This window comes from Cervus canadensis, chromosome 31 (genome assembly GCF_019320065.1).
Source record: "Cervus canadensis isolate Bull #8, Minnesota chromosome 31, ASM1932006v1, whole genome shotgun sequence".
Classification (NCBI taxonomy): domain Eukaryota; kingdom Metazoa; phylum Chordata; class Mammalia; order Artiodactyla; family Cervidae; genus Cervus; species Cervus canadensis.
In genome coordinates this window covers 5,475,069-5,487,664 of record NC_057416.1, presented here as the reverse complement: position 1 = coordinate 5,487,664, position 12,596 = coordinate 5,475,069, and the positions used below count along the sequence as shown (strand labels likewise).

Here is a 12,596-nt window from a genome sequence, read left to right as displayed (position 1 = left end):
CCACCCTGTTTGCCTGACAAGCAGACAGATGATCTTGGAAACCACATGTGCGGTATTATTACCTTATAATATATGCTTTCAAATGGTGAACCAACTTGGACGAAAAAAGTGCTCCCCGTGTTTCTGCTTCATGGTCAGCCAGAGAATAACACAGTGACAATATCTGACAGTGGAAAATTTAATGGGAAGTGCTGGAGAAGGAAGGTAATATTTCTGAGTTACAAGCATTATTTCGTATCATTTTAACTCTAAAGGTGCTACTGAGAAAGAACCATCCTATTTTGCAAGTAGGGAAACTGAGGCTTAGAAGAGTTAAGTATTTGCTGCAGATCTCAGAGAATCAGGGTTCTAACACAAGTCCCGTGTCCTACACATGTCCAACACAAGTCCTACACGTGTCCCTCTGCAGTTAGTAGTCTGAATGGGCGTATCTTTAACTCGTCCCCTTAGTGGAAACCTTGCACCAAAATCAGGCTCTAGCTTTCCTGAGCCATCAAGCCCTTTGAGAATCTGGGGGCGCCTACAAACCCCTTCTTAGAAAAATGACACGAGTTATTTTATCCAAAGATTGAATAACAGGACCCTGGGGGTTAAATGACAATGCCATTCTGAGTGCAAGTATCAGCTTGCGATATCGTAATAAAAATATCTGTAATTGCTGTTCGTGAGAAAGCCAGAGACATTGACAACTGTTGTTTGTGACCTATTCAAAGCTAAAAGAAAGGCTGTATTTCAGTTAGACTTTTGCAAAAAAGAAAGACATCTTTTCCTGTCAAAGTTTGTGGACCCCATGAGTTCCGTCCGTGAACTTTGGGTTAAGAACCCCCGCTCTGGAGGTAAGCTGGGGGCCAGCCCATGCACAGGAGGGATGTCTTTAAAGGTCTAATCAGGTCTCTTGACACAATTCACTCTATAGACCTCAGCTATCCAAGAATTAAAATCATAAAATCCCCTGAAATCTGGTCTTGCACGATTACATGGACACTGGCTTTACGGGTAGATGAGGTTCACTGGGTCAGTGCTGAACTGGCCACTGCTGCCTGGGAGGAATCTGGTGCCCTTGGGCATGGACAGACCCTCACAGAGGTTCCAGGTCTCCCCCCACGCCCCCGCCCTGTGCACACCCTGGCCAGTGAGCAAGGACACTGCCAACCCCAAAACGTTAAGTTTCAGCTATTGAAGGAAGTACCCTGGAGGATTTACGGAGCCACGGAATTGAAACAGAAAAAACCTTGGGAGTTAATGCAGCCCTTGAATCTGGCAGACAAGGACTCTGGGGTTAATTGAAAAGAAGTGATTTGCCCGAGTCCAGCACTGAGTGGGACTGATTCAACTGATCCTGGATAATATGTTACAAAATGATAGGATTTGAGCAAATTCTGACCTAATAAAGGAGAAGTTAATACATGCCACTCTCAACTCCCTCTTAAATTCTGATTTTTCTATGGATTCTAATTTAGTGGACAATTAATCAGCCTAGTTATACATTAAATTTACTTTGAATACTGGAGTGGATATTTTGCTTAAAAGATTAAATGTCAGTGCTCAGAAACTGACTTTCCTAACACAAATTGAATAAAGCGTGATGTTCCTATCCAGCTGTTTTAAGATCAAAGTTTTGCATACTTGGCTAAATGGTTCAAAAATCAAGTAATACCAATGAAACTATTTTCCCTATGAAAAGGCAGAGTTTACAAGAGCAAGACTTCTTCCTCTTTGTTTGTAATAACAAAAATAAACCAAAGTCCTGACATATTTGCAGTATTTTTATTCCTAAAGGAAAAAACAGGAACTTTCATTGTACTTTAAAGCTATTGCCCCAGATATTTACCAGCTTCGCGCTGTGAATCAGTTTCAGACACAGGAGACCTACAGGCTCTCTCTAGGAAATACTCAATTAGGGTGGTGCCTCTGAAATACCCAGGGGTCCTGTAACTGATCGGTTTTTCCCAGAGGGCTTCTGCAGCATATAGTCCCGGTTGGACAGTACACATCAAGCCCGGATTTTTCCTGTGGCCTGGTTGGTGACCCCCCTACAGGAAGATAACGGACAAGCCGGGAGGGCGGAGCCGCCGGCTGCACATGTCTGCCTGCTCTTATCAACTTATCATATAAGGAAAGGAAAGTGATTGATTCGGACCCTGACACCACAGAATCAGGGGCAGAGAGACAAAGCAGCGCTGACGCGGGTCTGGAAGGCGAATGCAGCCCTCGCGGGGAGCAGGGCTCTTCTCCCGACTGTGATCTGACAGTCTGCTGCGAGGCCAGAGAGGAGACGGCAGCAGAGACCAAGGTCGCAGCTGGGAAAGGAGGAACAGGAGGCTTTCCTTGATGGACCTTGAGCCTCTGCCCCCGAGCCCTGCGTCTGAGAGGGCAGCTTAGCGCCGGGAGTCTCATGCGCCTGGAAGTTTGCTGAGCGGGTGGTTTATTACCGACAGACAGAAAGAATGTGGCAGCTTGTTTTCTTGACTCTGAGCTGTGATCTGGCCGTAGCCACAGCCCACAGCGGCTCTCGGAAGGGCATGGACATCGCCGCCGGGAAGAAGCAGTATCAGGTTCAGCACGGAGCCTGCAGCTACACGTTCCTCCTGCCGGAGACGGACCACTGCCGCTCGCCCCCCAGCGCCTACGTGCCCAACGCCGTGCAGAGGGACGCGCCCCTTGACTACGACGACTCAGTGCAGAGGCTGCAGGTGCTGGAGAACATCATGGAGAACAACACACAGTGGCTCATGAAGGTAAGGGGGCGCCTCTCCCAGGCACAGCAACACCGGCTCAGGTTTCACCGCCAGCTCGGGCGGGAGGGCAGGAGGGGGTGGTCAGAGCAGGGAGGTGGTGGCTGACACCTCTGAATGAACGGCCACTTGCTGTCTCCTGTGCTGCCCTGCAAAGGGACCGGGGCTGAACAGGGACACGGTTTACTGGGAGACAGTGCCGGGACCAGTGGAGACGTCTCTAAGGTCAGGAATCTTTATGAACAGAGGAAGTGCTCTTCTCTGCACAGCGTATGGGCTATGTTGTTTGTGCAAGCAGTTTAAACTCCGTGACACCCATTACCAGAGACCTTATAAGCCGGTCGCAGGCACGGGAGGGAAGCTGTGAGCAACACAGCGCCGGAGCCAGGAAAAACGTGACAATCACGTTAATTACGGATACATAACGGATGGAGTAAAGTGCTTTACCAATTTCCTGAATTTATTTACTAAAATAGATCGGGGCTCTGGGTAAACGAGAGGAAATTAAATAAAGCAGACCTTCCACTTCTCAGAACCTCGGGGGTTTGATGCCGAGGGCTTGTCATGTCGGTGGGGGTGAGTTTTGCCGGCGCGCCAGCGGAGTCAGTGCTGCGGCCCCTTCAGTCCCTCCGCCGGCTCTGAGGCTGACCCCACGCGGGGTGGGCGTGCAGGGCACCCGGCTGCCGTCACCCTGGGACGAGGCGGTCACGTCCTCGGGGCTCCCACGAGCCTGCTGCTTCAGGCTTTTCACAGTGAATTTGACTCAGGCAGGACACTGAAAGCTCAGTTTTGCTTTCACAAGCCATCGTTTTCATACGTGAAGCTGTTTATACAAACCCCAAACCACCCTGAAGTTCTTGTTGTGGGCTGTGTATATTCTAAAGGGGGCTTAGACAAATTGCACAAATAGATTCCTCACTATCACAGTGACATCACATCACGGCGCTTGCACAGCAGAGAACAACGGTTTCAAGCCAGATGGGAACTTTAACAACAAGCCGCTTTCCCCCATTCAACACTCTGCCCGAGTCTTTCCTTTCACCGTAAACCTTCTGTTAGGACACCTTATCTTAATCTCAGAATAGATCTTGGCTCCTAATCTGTGTTTCTCATTAGCTCTCCTACCTTCAGAGAGGAAATGACCAAGTTATTGCTTTGGTCCTGAGCCGAGATGAATGAAAGCCCTCCGCGCTGCATTCACTGTTAACAAGAGGGGTCGCTTCAAATCAAAGAACAGAAAACAACAGAAACGTATCAGAAAGACTTGCCCTGTAATATGAGACTCATTAGTCCTGTCTGTGAGCATGATCCCTTCTGGGCAAATTCTCTTTCCTAAGAAGTTCCCTGTGGTGCTTTAAAAAAAAAAAAATCTAAAATTCACAGATGTGCAAATAGTGATGTTAAACTTAGAAAGTATGCAGCCATACAGGTTCGCATGTTTGGAAGGCAAACTTCTATCCTCAACATCTGCTCGCGGGCTTCCCGTTGCTTCCTGAGTTGCTCTGCCGCCCGCCGCTCGGTTAACGCCACGGCTGCTGGACGCGGCTTGGGATGGGAGACGCGCTGTTCAGTCAACAGTCTAATCTGCCCGACTGGAGAGTTGTTTCTTAGGATACACGGTCAAGAAACATAAAAGAGTGTCTTGCCAAATTCAGGACGGCTAAATTATGTTTGCTTAACGAAGCCCACGTTAGGTATACCTGGAACTCCACACACAGAGCTCCTGTTTCTTAGATAAACAATCCCCTGCTCCTCCCTCTCTTTAGAGAAGGAGAAGGACCAGGAATCCTACGGGAGTGACCAACATTTTTTCCTTTCCAGGTTCAATGAGCAAATATTTGAACAGTAGCACAATGGTGTCTCTAAATTCTTTCTTTAGCCGGCGAGCTCAGTGTCACTGAGAATGACTTCATGTTGATCTTTTCGGGGCTCACACCTGCTCTCTCAGCCTCTCTGGGCTATCTGCACGTGAGCAAGTCAGGGTGTGTGCTCGCTTGCTTTACTGGCTCCTGGTTTTGGAATGAGAGCAAACACACCAACACGAAACCCGCTTACAGTGATTGAATGTAACCTCACTGCTTGTTTTTTACTTCTGGGTTTTGCCACCTGTGATAATAAACACTGCGTTTCTCATAAGGGAGAACATAATATGCAATGGGATGACAGATAAGCCACAATGATCAACAATCGAACCCCTATTGATAGATTATGACAGAAGGAAAAGCTCCATGCTGGGTTCTGCATACTTCCTTTTCTTTAGGGCAGTTTTTTTTCTTTTTATGATTCCACACTTCCTTTCTCTCCCTGAATGAGAGAGAGAGGAGGGGGGAAAAACCCCACAAAAACCTTTTAAGGTTTTAAGAAAACTTGCTGAGAAGGAAAATTAGACCAAGAGCCTGGTGGATCTCAGGGTAGATGAACACCATTTCGCCTTCTCTGTGGCTAGTAGCCCCTCGGAAGCTTGGACTAAGAAAGCAGTTTTGCACATCATCAAGAGATGCCACTCTGCCCCTCGAGCCGGCCAGGCAGAGTAAGCGGCGGACGCCTGAATGAGCGCAGGGCAGCATGAATGAGCAGCACAGGGAAGGAGCCCTTGCTGGTCAGTGGGGAAGAAAGGACAAGATCAATCGTGATGGTTAGGGACCAAATACACCCAGCGATCCAGAGAACACCACGTGGGGTCACATCCCCTTGGTAATCCTGCAGCTATTCTAAACCTCTGCCTCAGGGACAGTAAATGCACTTTATAAAATCTGACAAATAACTTAGCGGAGAGCACTGTATATTGCTAGGAGACTGATTTTTTTTTTTTTTTTTTTGTCCTCGATCAGAAGAAACAAGGAAAGGAAATAAACATTTCATACTGATGAATACTTGAAAAGCTATAAACAACTGCAAAGTCTATTATGCTTGCAAACAATGTTTTGAAAAATAAAGCTAATGCCTCTTAAGTGCATGCAAACATTTCCTTGTAATCTTACTTTTTTTTTTTTTTTTAAATGACAGAAGCACAGGCTGGGAACTGTAAACCTCAATGGAGATCCTTTTCTTTCTTTACAACCAAGGATGCTATATCCTTTCAACAGAGTATGAGAACTATTCGTTAGCTGAAAAACAGGGAGCAGTAATTCTGCTCCGAAGAACAAAACTATGGTTAAGGGGAAAAACTGATGGTGAGAGGCTCATGTATGTGTGTTCTTGTGTGGCTACAAAAGCTGCCAGGGACTGACTCTGTGTGCGAGTGTGTGTGATCTTGTGTGCCTACAAAACACTCCTTCGCTGTATATCTAAACAAACAAACAAGTAAACAAATGAGAGGTTCGTTCATTAAAGGAAAGAAAGCAAGCCCCGTGCACTGTACATCCAAACAAACAAGCAAGAAGCAAACGCGAGCTTGGCTCATTACAGGAAAGAAAGCAAGCCCCACGCAGCCATAGCCAAGGCTCTGGTGCAGCGTGGGGACAGAACCACCCTCCCCACCGCCTGCACTGCCCCGTCCCCGAGTCATGAAACGTGACTGTGTCCACTGCTGGAAGCAACTGCCGTGCCTTCAGACAACCTGACTAAACCTTCTAGGCAAGACTGTAAGGAGATGATTACTATTGCTATTTAATTACATATTAATATCATCATAATAAGGAAGGAAGAGATGATGGAAGTTTCACTGTGGTAGGAGAAGTACAACAGATTTAAGGCTGGAAAAGGCAAGTTGAGTATAGTGTTTACTGTATGATGCATAGTACAATATGTGCTTACCCACATGTATTACAAAAAAATACGCACTTAGTGTACGGATAGTTTGCATTACATACAGTATAGACATAACATCCATTTTCCATGGGCAAGTGGCCTCTGACATCCTGGATTAACGATGCCTGTGTCCCCTGGGGGGAAGATGCAGTCTTGCCCACAGAATCTCCAAGCAGGAAGTGGACCTGTGCACACACCTTCCATCATATCTGACACTAGACAACCAGCTAGTCTCCATGCTGTGTTTTGAAAATTGGTTGATCCAATATGGTCCTTTACTGTTTATAACCCAGGAGTCTATCTGTAAGCCAGTTTCTGCACTGCATACAACCTGAAGAGGATACTGGTCACCTTATAAACAGTGATCAGATGCTCAACCTGGTCCACAGGACTTATTTTACTCCATAAAGTAACTGAAACTTTGTATGTGTGTAATTCAAGAACAACAGTGCCAATCAACCCTCTCGTCATATGTATCACTTAAGAATAAAACAAAAACATGAGAGTAATATATGGGCCATGTAAAATTACAAAGTCAAACCTTTAAAACTGTAGAAAGTAGGATGCAAATTCTGCTTCCTCTTAAACTTCAGTCCCTTTCTGTAAGATGAACACTGAGAGATGTTTTTTTATCATTTACACGCTCAGTCGTGTACAGCTCTTTGTGATCCCACAGACTATAGCTGCCCAGGCTCCTCTGTCCCTGGAATTCTCCAGGCAAGGATACTGGAGTAGGTTTCTGTGCCCTCCTCCAGGGGATCTTCCCAACCCAGGGATCGAACCCAGGTCTCCTGCATTGCAGGTGGATTTTTTTTTCCCCCAGCCTAAGGCACAAGGGAAGCTAGCCCTTTTTTGTGACAATTTAATATCAAAATGAATACATTTCCTTCCTCGTAAAATATGAATGGTGGTATTATACAGTGATCAGAATCTCTTTTTCTTTTTTTGGGGGGGGGCTCAGAGTGACATGAGAAGAGGCTGAAAGATTTTATTTAGGGGAAAATTTGGAAGACGAAGGTAAAAGAGAATCTGGATTTAAGGGGTGTGTGCAATATATAAGGGAGGAAGGAGAGTTGGGGTTGGAGAGGGGAGAGAAGAGAATACGGTGACGGGGCCCGTCAGCACAGGGAACGGCCGTCAGTGGGACGGCGGCTCACTCGGTCCCACCTCCTGGACCCCAAAGGACCCCAGGCCCGGGCAGCTTCGGAGGTTCTGGGCTGAGGCCGAGAGGGCGATGCGATGAGTCATGAACACTCACGGACTGTTTCCAGATCAGATGCTCATAATTTGCAGAGCATCCCTATTACTTACTGATAATGACGACCCACCAAACTAGCCTTTGCCTCCTATAAATATATAATTATAATTATACAAACATATGCACTTGGTGTAAGTATGTACGTGTGTATTAGTTGCTCAGTTTTGTCCTACTCTTTGCCACCCCATGGACTGCAGCCCGTCAGGCTCCTCTGTCCATGGAATCCTCCAGGCAAGAATACTGGAGTGGGTTGCCGTGCCCTTCTCCAGGGGATCTTCCTGACCCAGGGATCAAACTCGGCTCCCCTGCATTGCAGGCAGATTCTTTACTGTCTAAGCCATCCATATAACTGTGTATAAAAAGTATATATTACATAACATACATAGCTATACCTATAAAATAATTTACATTTCTAATTAAAAATAAAAACAAGCCATATATATGTCCTAAATACTGTAAATTGTGTAGTACTGTAGTATGTATTATCGGGAAAAAAATCTTGAGTATAAGTGGATCAGTTCCCTGGGTGCTACTAGTGGTAGAGAATCTGCCTGCCAATGCAGGAGACGCAAGAGACATGGGTTCGATTCCTGCGTAGGGAAGATCCCCTGGAGGAGGAAATGGCAACCCACTCCAGGATCCTTGCTGGAAAATTCCATGGACAGAGGAGCCTGGCGGGCTATAGTTCATGGGGTCACAAAGAGTTGGACACAACTGAATGACTAAGCACGCACATAACAGGGAGTTCAAATTCATGTTGTTCAAGGGTCCACTGTAAGTGTGTATGTGTATACGTATTTTTTTCCCCTCTATTTTCATTACATCTTTCTTTGACTTGAAGGAATCTGATAAGATTTTTCTTCTCAATTATTCTAGAACTCTTCTGGTAGAAAGAGAGCCACTCAACTTTGCAGGGACGTTTCCCACAGAAGCAATGGTTGTAATACAGTAACAGAGGTGGCACTGAGTAAATTCAAAGCGCTTTGCACACCTTACCTCAGTGTGTCCCGGAGACACCTCTAGGACACAGATGTAGTAGACACAACACCACCTATTTTTAACCATTCATAAACACGGTCAGCGAATGTCAGTGTGGGCTGCAGTGCAGGAGTCTCGCCTGGGTCACCTAGAGAGGAAAAACACACACGGAGAAGCACGCACATCCCTCCTCTGACAGAAGCAGACTTCTCCGTGGGCCTGCAAAGAGCAGAAGATCGCCGGGAGGGGAGTGTGGGTGAATATGAACACAGGGCTGTTTCTCAGCTCACTCACACAAATGAGTCTCCTTTGGGGTGTTTCCGGTTCTGGGGTTTAGGGCAGGCATCACTAAAGTTCATTTATTTGTTCAAGAAATATTCACTGAAGGCCCACGTGTGCCCAGCAGTGCTCGAGGTGCTTGGGGGTGAACCAGTGGGGTGAAGACCAGGACTGGGGTCTGCCCTGGTGGGGACACAGTGCATGACACCCCCACGTTCTTGCTGGAACTCACAGTCAGAAGGTGGTAAGTGCCACACAGAACTCTGAGTGAAAGGAGACAGATAGTCCGGGTGCATGAAGTGAGGTATGTTGAGGGGTGGGAGGGGGCAGGGAACAGTGCCGGACAGTGTGGTCACCCCACTGGAGCCTCTTTTATAAAACGAAAACCCGTTGAAACTGCTTCTGAACGGTCACTTCTCCTGATCACCACAGTAACAGGTGGCTGTGGGAAGTAACACACATGGAGCATGCACTAGACACATTATGGACAGCACTCAGAGACAAGCGCCTTCCTCCTGAGCACATACATACACGCCTCCATGGAGATGACGACTTAAAACACGCCGTGCACACTGCAGTATTATACACCTACACCTATCAGATAACTTGTCATTCTTTTTTATTAAAAATAAAAAAGGAAGTGGGTCTGAGAGGCTAAGTAAGCTGCTTGACATCCCAGGTCAGTAAGAGAGGCAAGTCCCACCACCTGTGAGTCCTTAGGACAAGCACAGGTGTTCCGGGGTACACCCTGGCACCCGAAAACCAGGGCACGCCAGCAGTCTTGCAATATGAAGGCTACAGTGTGGGCAACCTGGTTACCAGGCAACATTTGCGGTCTGTCCTGTGTGGGGATGGTACCAAAGCTGCTAAGAAGGAAAAAAAAGGCAATTGGGAATGTCATGTGTCTACAGTACTCACATGAAATCCCGCCCTCTAGTTCAGAAGAGTGAAAACAAATTATATGATAACCAGGAGAAAGTATGGACATTCTTACAGATCATGCATAAAATAACCCTCTTCTGGACACTGAGTGAGGGGGACAGCTTGAATTTCACAGTACCACTTGAAAGTCCAGGCAAATAAAATTCAGCCCCAGAAGAGTAACATGTGACTTGCCCTGTCCTCCAGTGATTTTAAGAAATGACTAGGGTGTATCTCCTATCTAGCATTCTATAGACAGATATAACCAAAAATAACTTGATGTCATACTATTCACATTTAAAATGAGAAATTAATGTCAAGCTCAGTGATTTGATGAAAACAAAAGCAGTAAAAAAAAAAATTATGGGTAATGTTAAGAGTTTCAACGCTGATCAGGATTAAAATGATTTTCTTGTATGGTTTGAGAATAAAAGGATGAATGTTCCTCAGCCACCTGAACTGACAGTCAGGTATGCTAGCTGTCTGTCTTTATTTAAATCAGTATTTCAATTAGATATCTGCCCATGATATCACCTTTCTTTCGTATCCTAAACTTGGCAAGCACTGCTGACTAAAGACAGGAAATCCACTAGAAATCTCTGAGAAGTGGGCCTAATCCCTTTACCATCATCACCTCCTTCAACCAGCTAAAACCATTATCTATGCAACTCAGTTCAGTTCAGTTCAGTCGCTCAGTCATGTCCAGCTCTTTGCGACCCCATGAATTGCAGCACGCCAGGCTTCCCTGTCCATCACTGACTCCCGAAGTTTACTCAAACTCATGCCCATCCAGTCGGTGATGCCATCTAGCCATCTCATCCTCTGTCGCCCCCTTATCCTCCTGCCCCCAATCCCTCCCAGCATCAGGGTCTTTTCCAGTGAGTCAACTCTTCGCATGAGGTGGCCAAAGTATTGGAGTTTCAGCTTTAGCATCAGTCTTTCCAATGAACACCCAGGACTGATCTCCTTTAGGATGGACTGCTTGGATCTCCTTGCAGTCCAAGGGACTCTCAAGAGTCTTCTCCAACACCACAGTTCAAAAGCATCAATTCTTCGGCGCTCAGCTTTCTGCACAGTCCAACTCTCACATCCATAAATGACCACTGGAAAAACCATAGCCTTGACCAGATGAACCTTTGTTGGCAAAGTAATGTCTCTGCTTTTTAATATGCTATCTAGGTTGGTCATAACTTTCCTGCCAAGGAGTAAGCGTCTTTTAATTTCATGGCTGCAGTCAGCATCCGCAGTGATTTTGCAGCTCAACTAGAACCTAATTAAAACCTCTATAGGAACCTGCCTGGGGGTGCCTGGGCTGGTAAATGCTTTCCTCCAACATCAGCCTCATTCCTTCCTTTGAGCCATCTTTTAACCCTCAAGAACTCCTTTCAAAATCTTTCTATTAACCTGACAACACTACCAAGCTTTCACTTCCAATGTTTAATACATAATAAACTAAAAATCTAATAATAATAACAAAACTAATAATGTAATTATTAATACATAATAAACAAATAAAAAAGACCCTGATGCTGGGAAAGATTGAGGGCAGGAGAAGGGGACGACAGAGGATGAGATGGTTGGATGGCATCATCGACTCAATGGACATGGGTTTGGGTAGAGTCTGGGAGTTGGTGATGGACAGGGAGGCCTGGCATGCTGTGGTTCATGGGGTCGCAAAGAGTCAGACACGACTGAGCGACTGAACTGAACTGAAACTAACAATCAAGAAAACTAAGTGTATACATTAAGAATATAAGCTGTCATTTTGAATCATGTGTGTGATTTTATATCTTTTCATGAACAGAGTGATTTTTAAGGGAAGAGGTATTCAGATGCGGAGGTCTTGGGAAATATAACACTCTAACCCATTGACAGAGTTTCCTAGAGTTTCCCATTGTTTGTGTGTGCTGAGTATTCACAACAGTTAGTGGTCTTTTAGGTAGAGAATATTAATCAAGTCTTAAAAGGAAGCCAGTGTTCAACCTCTCCATTTCTTGATTTTGTTACATTCTGTCTAGACCATATAAACAATCACATATTAAGTCTTCTTGCAGTGAGAGGGACGATTCCACTGGGGTAACTTAATCTACTGATTAACCTGGTGACAAAACCTGCCACCTATATGAGTCTTCAGTATTCCAGGACATACACATTAGCACCTTCATTGTGATTGTTTCAGCAAATTCTGGATGAAGGTTAAAACTGAATTGTGAGTTAGCTTCTGTATGTCACTCATTAACATTTAGTTTATGGGCTGAACATGCTTCCCATGGGAGGTTTCCACTTTAGCTGCCAAAAGCACTCTTTGGTGGTTGGGTTCAACAGCAAAGTTGTCTAATGTCATGAACCTATGGGAAGGAGGCTACACTCATCAATAGAACCTGCTGAGTTGCTGTGACTTGATAAAGACAGTCTGACAGCCTTTCTGTACCAGGAGCTCCCCGCCCCAGAGGAGCCTCTGAGGCCCTCAAGACCACCACCCTGATGGAAAAAATGTAGAGGTGAAAAGAACTTGAGATCATTTCAGGGGTTTTGTTTAGGCCCAAGACAGCCTCAGGAACTGAGCCAAACTAGAGCAAAGGGAGGGGGCTTCTCTGGTGGCTCAGCAGCAATGAGGGAGACCTTAGGTTTGAGTCTTGGGTTGGGAAGATTCCCTGGAGGAGGGCATGGCAGCC

The 12,596-nt window shown here is 45.9% G+C and overlaps 2 protein-coding genes across 11 annotated transcripts in view; one reads left to right on the top strand and one right to left on the bottom strand.

The window, feature by feature from the left end:
• Nucleotides 1-12,596, bottom strand: part of MCPH1 (microcephalin 1) — a 220,651-nt gene that overhangs the window by 68,664 nt on the left and 139,391 nt on the right. Inside the window, exon 13 of one of the 10 annotated variants that reach the window (XR_006266847.1) lies at nucleotides 8,740-8,940. The exons of the other annotated variants lie outside the window; for them this stretch is intronic. The gene's annotated coding sequence lies outside the window, so the exon portion shown is untranslated. The remainder of the gene's footprint in view (nucleotides 1-8,739; nucleotides 8,941-12,596) is intronic. 10 annotated transcript variants of the gene reach the window in all.
• The window catches only part of ANGPT2 (angiopoietin 2), a 56,998-nt gene continuing 46,298 nt past the window's right edge, over nucleotides 1,897-12,596 (top strand). The window contains exon 1 of the mRNA XM_043454480.1: nucleotides 1,897-2,738. Coding sequence (XP_043310415.1) covers nucleotides 2,448-2,738 — 291 coding nt within the window. The 5' untranslated portion in view covers nucleotides 1,897-2,447. The remainder of the gene's footprint in view (nucleotides 2,739-12,596) is intronic.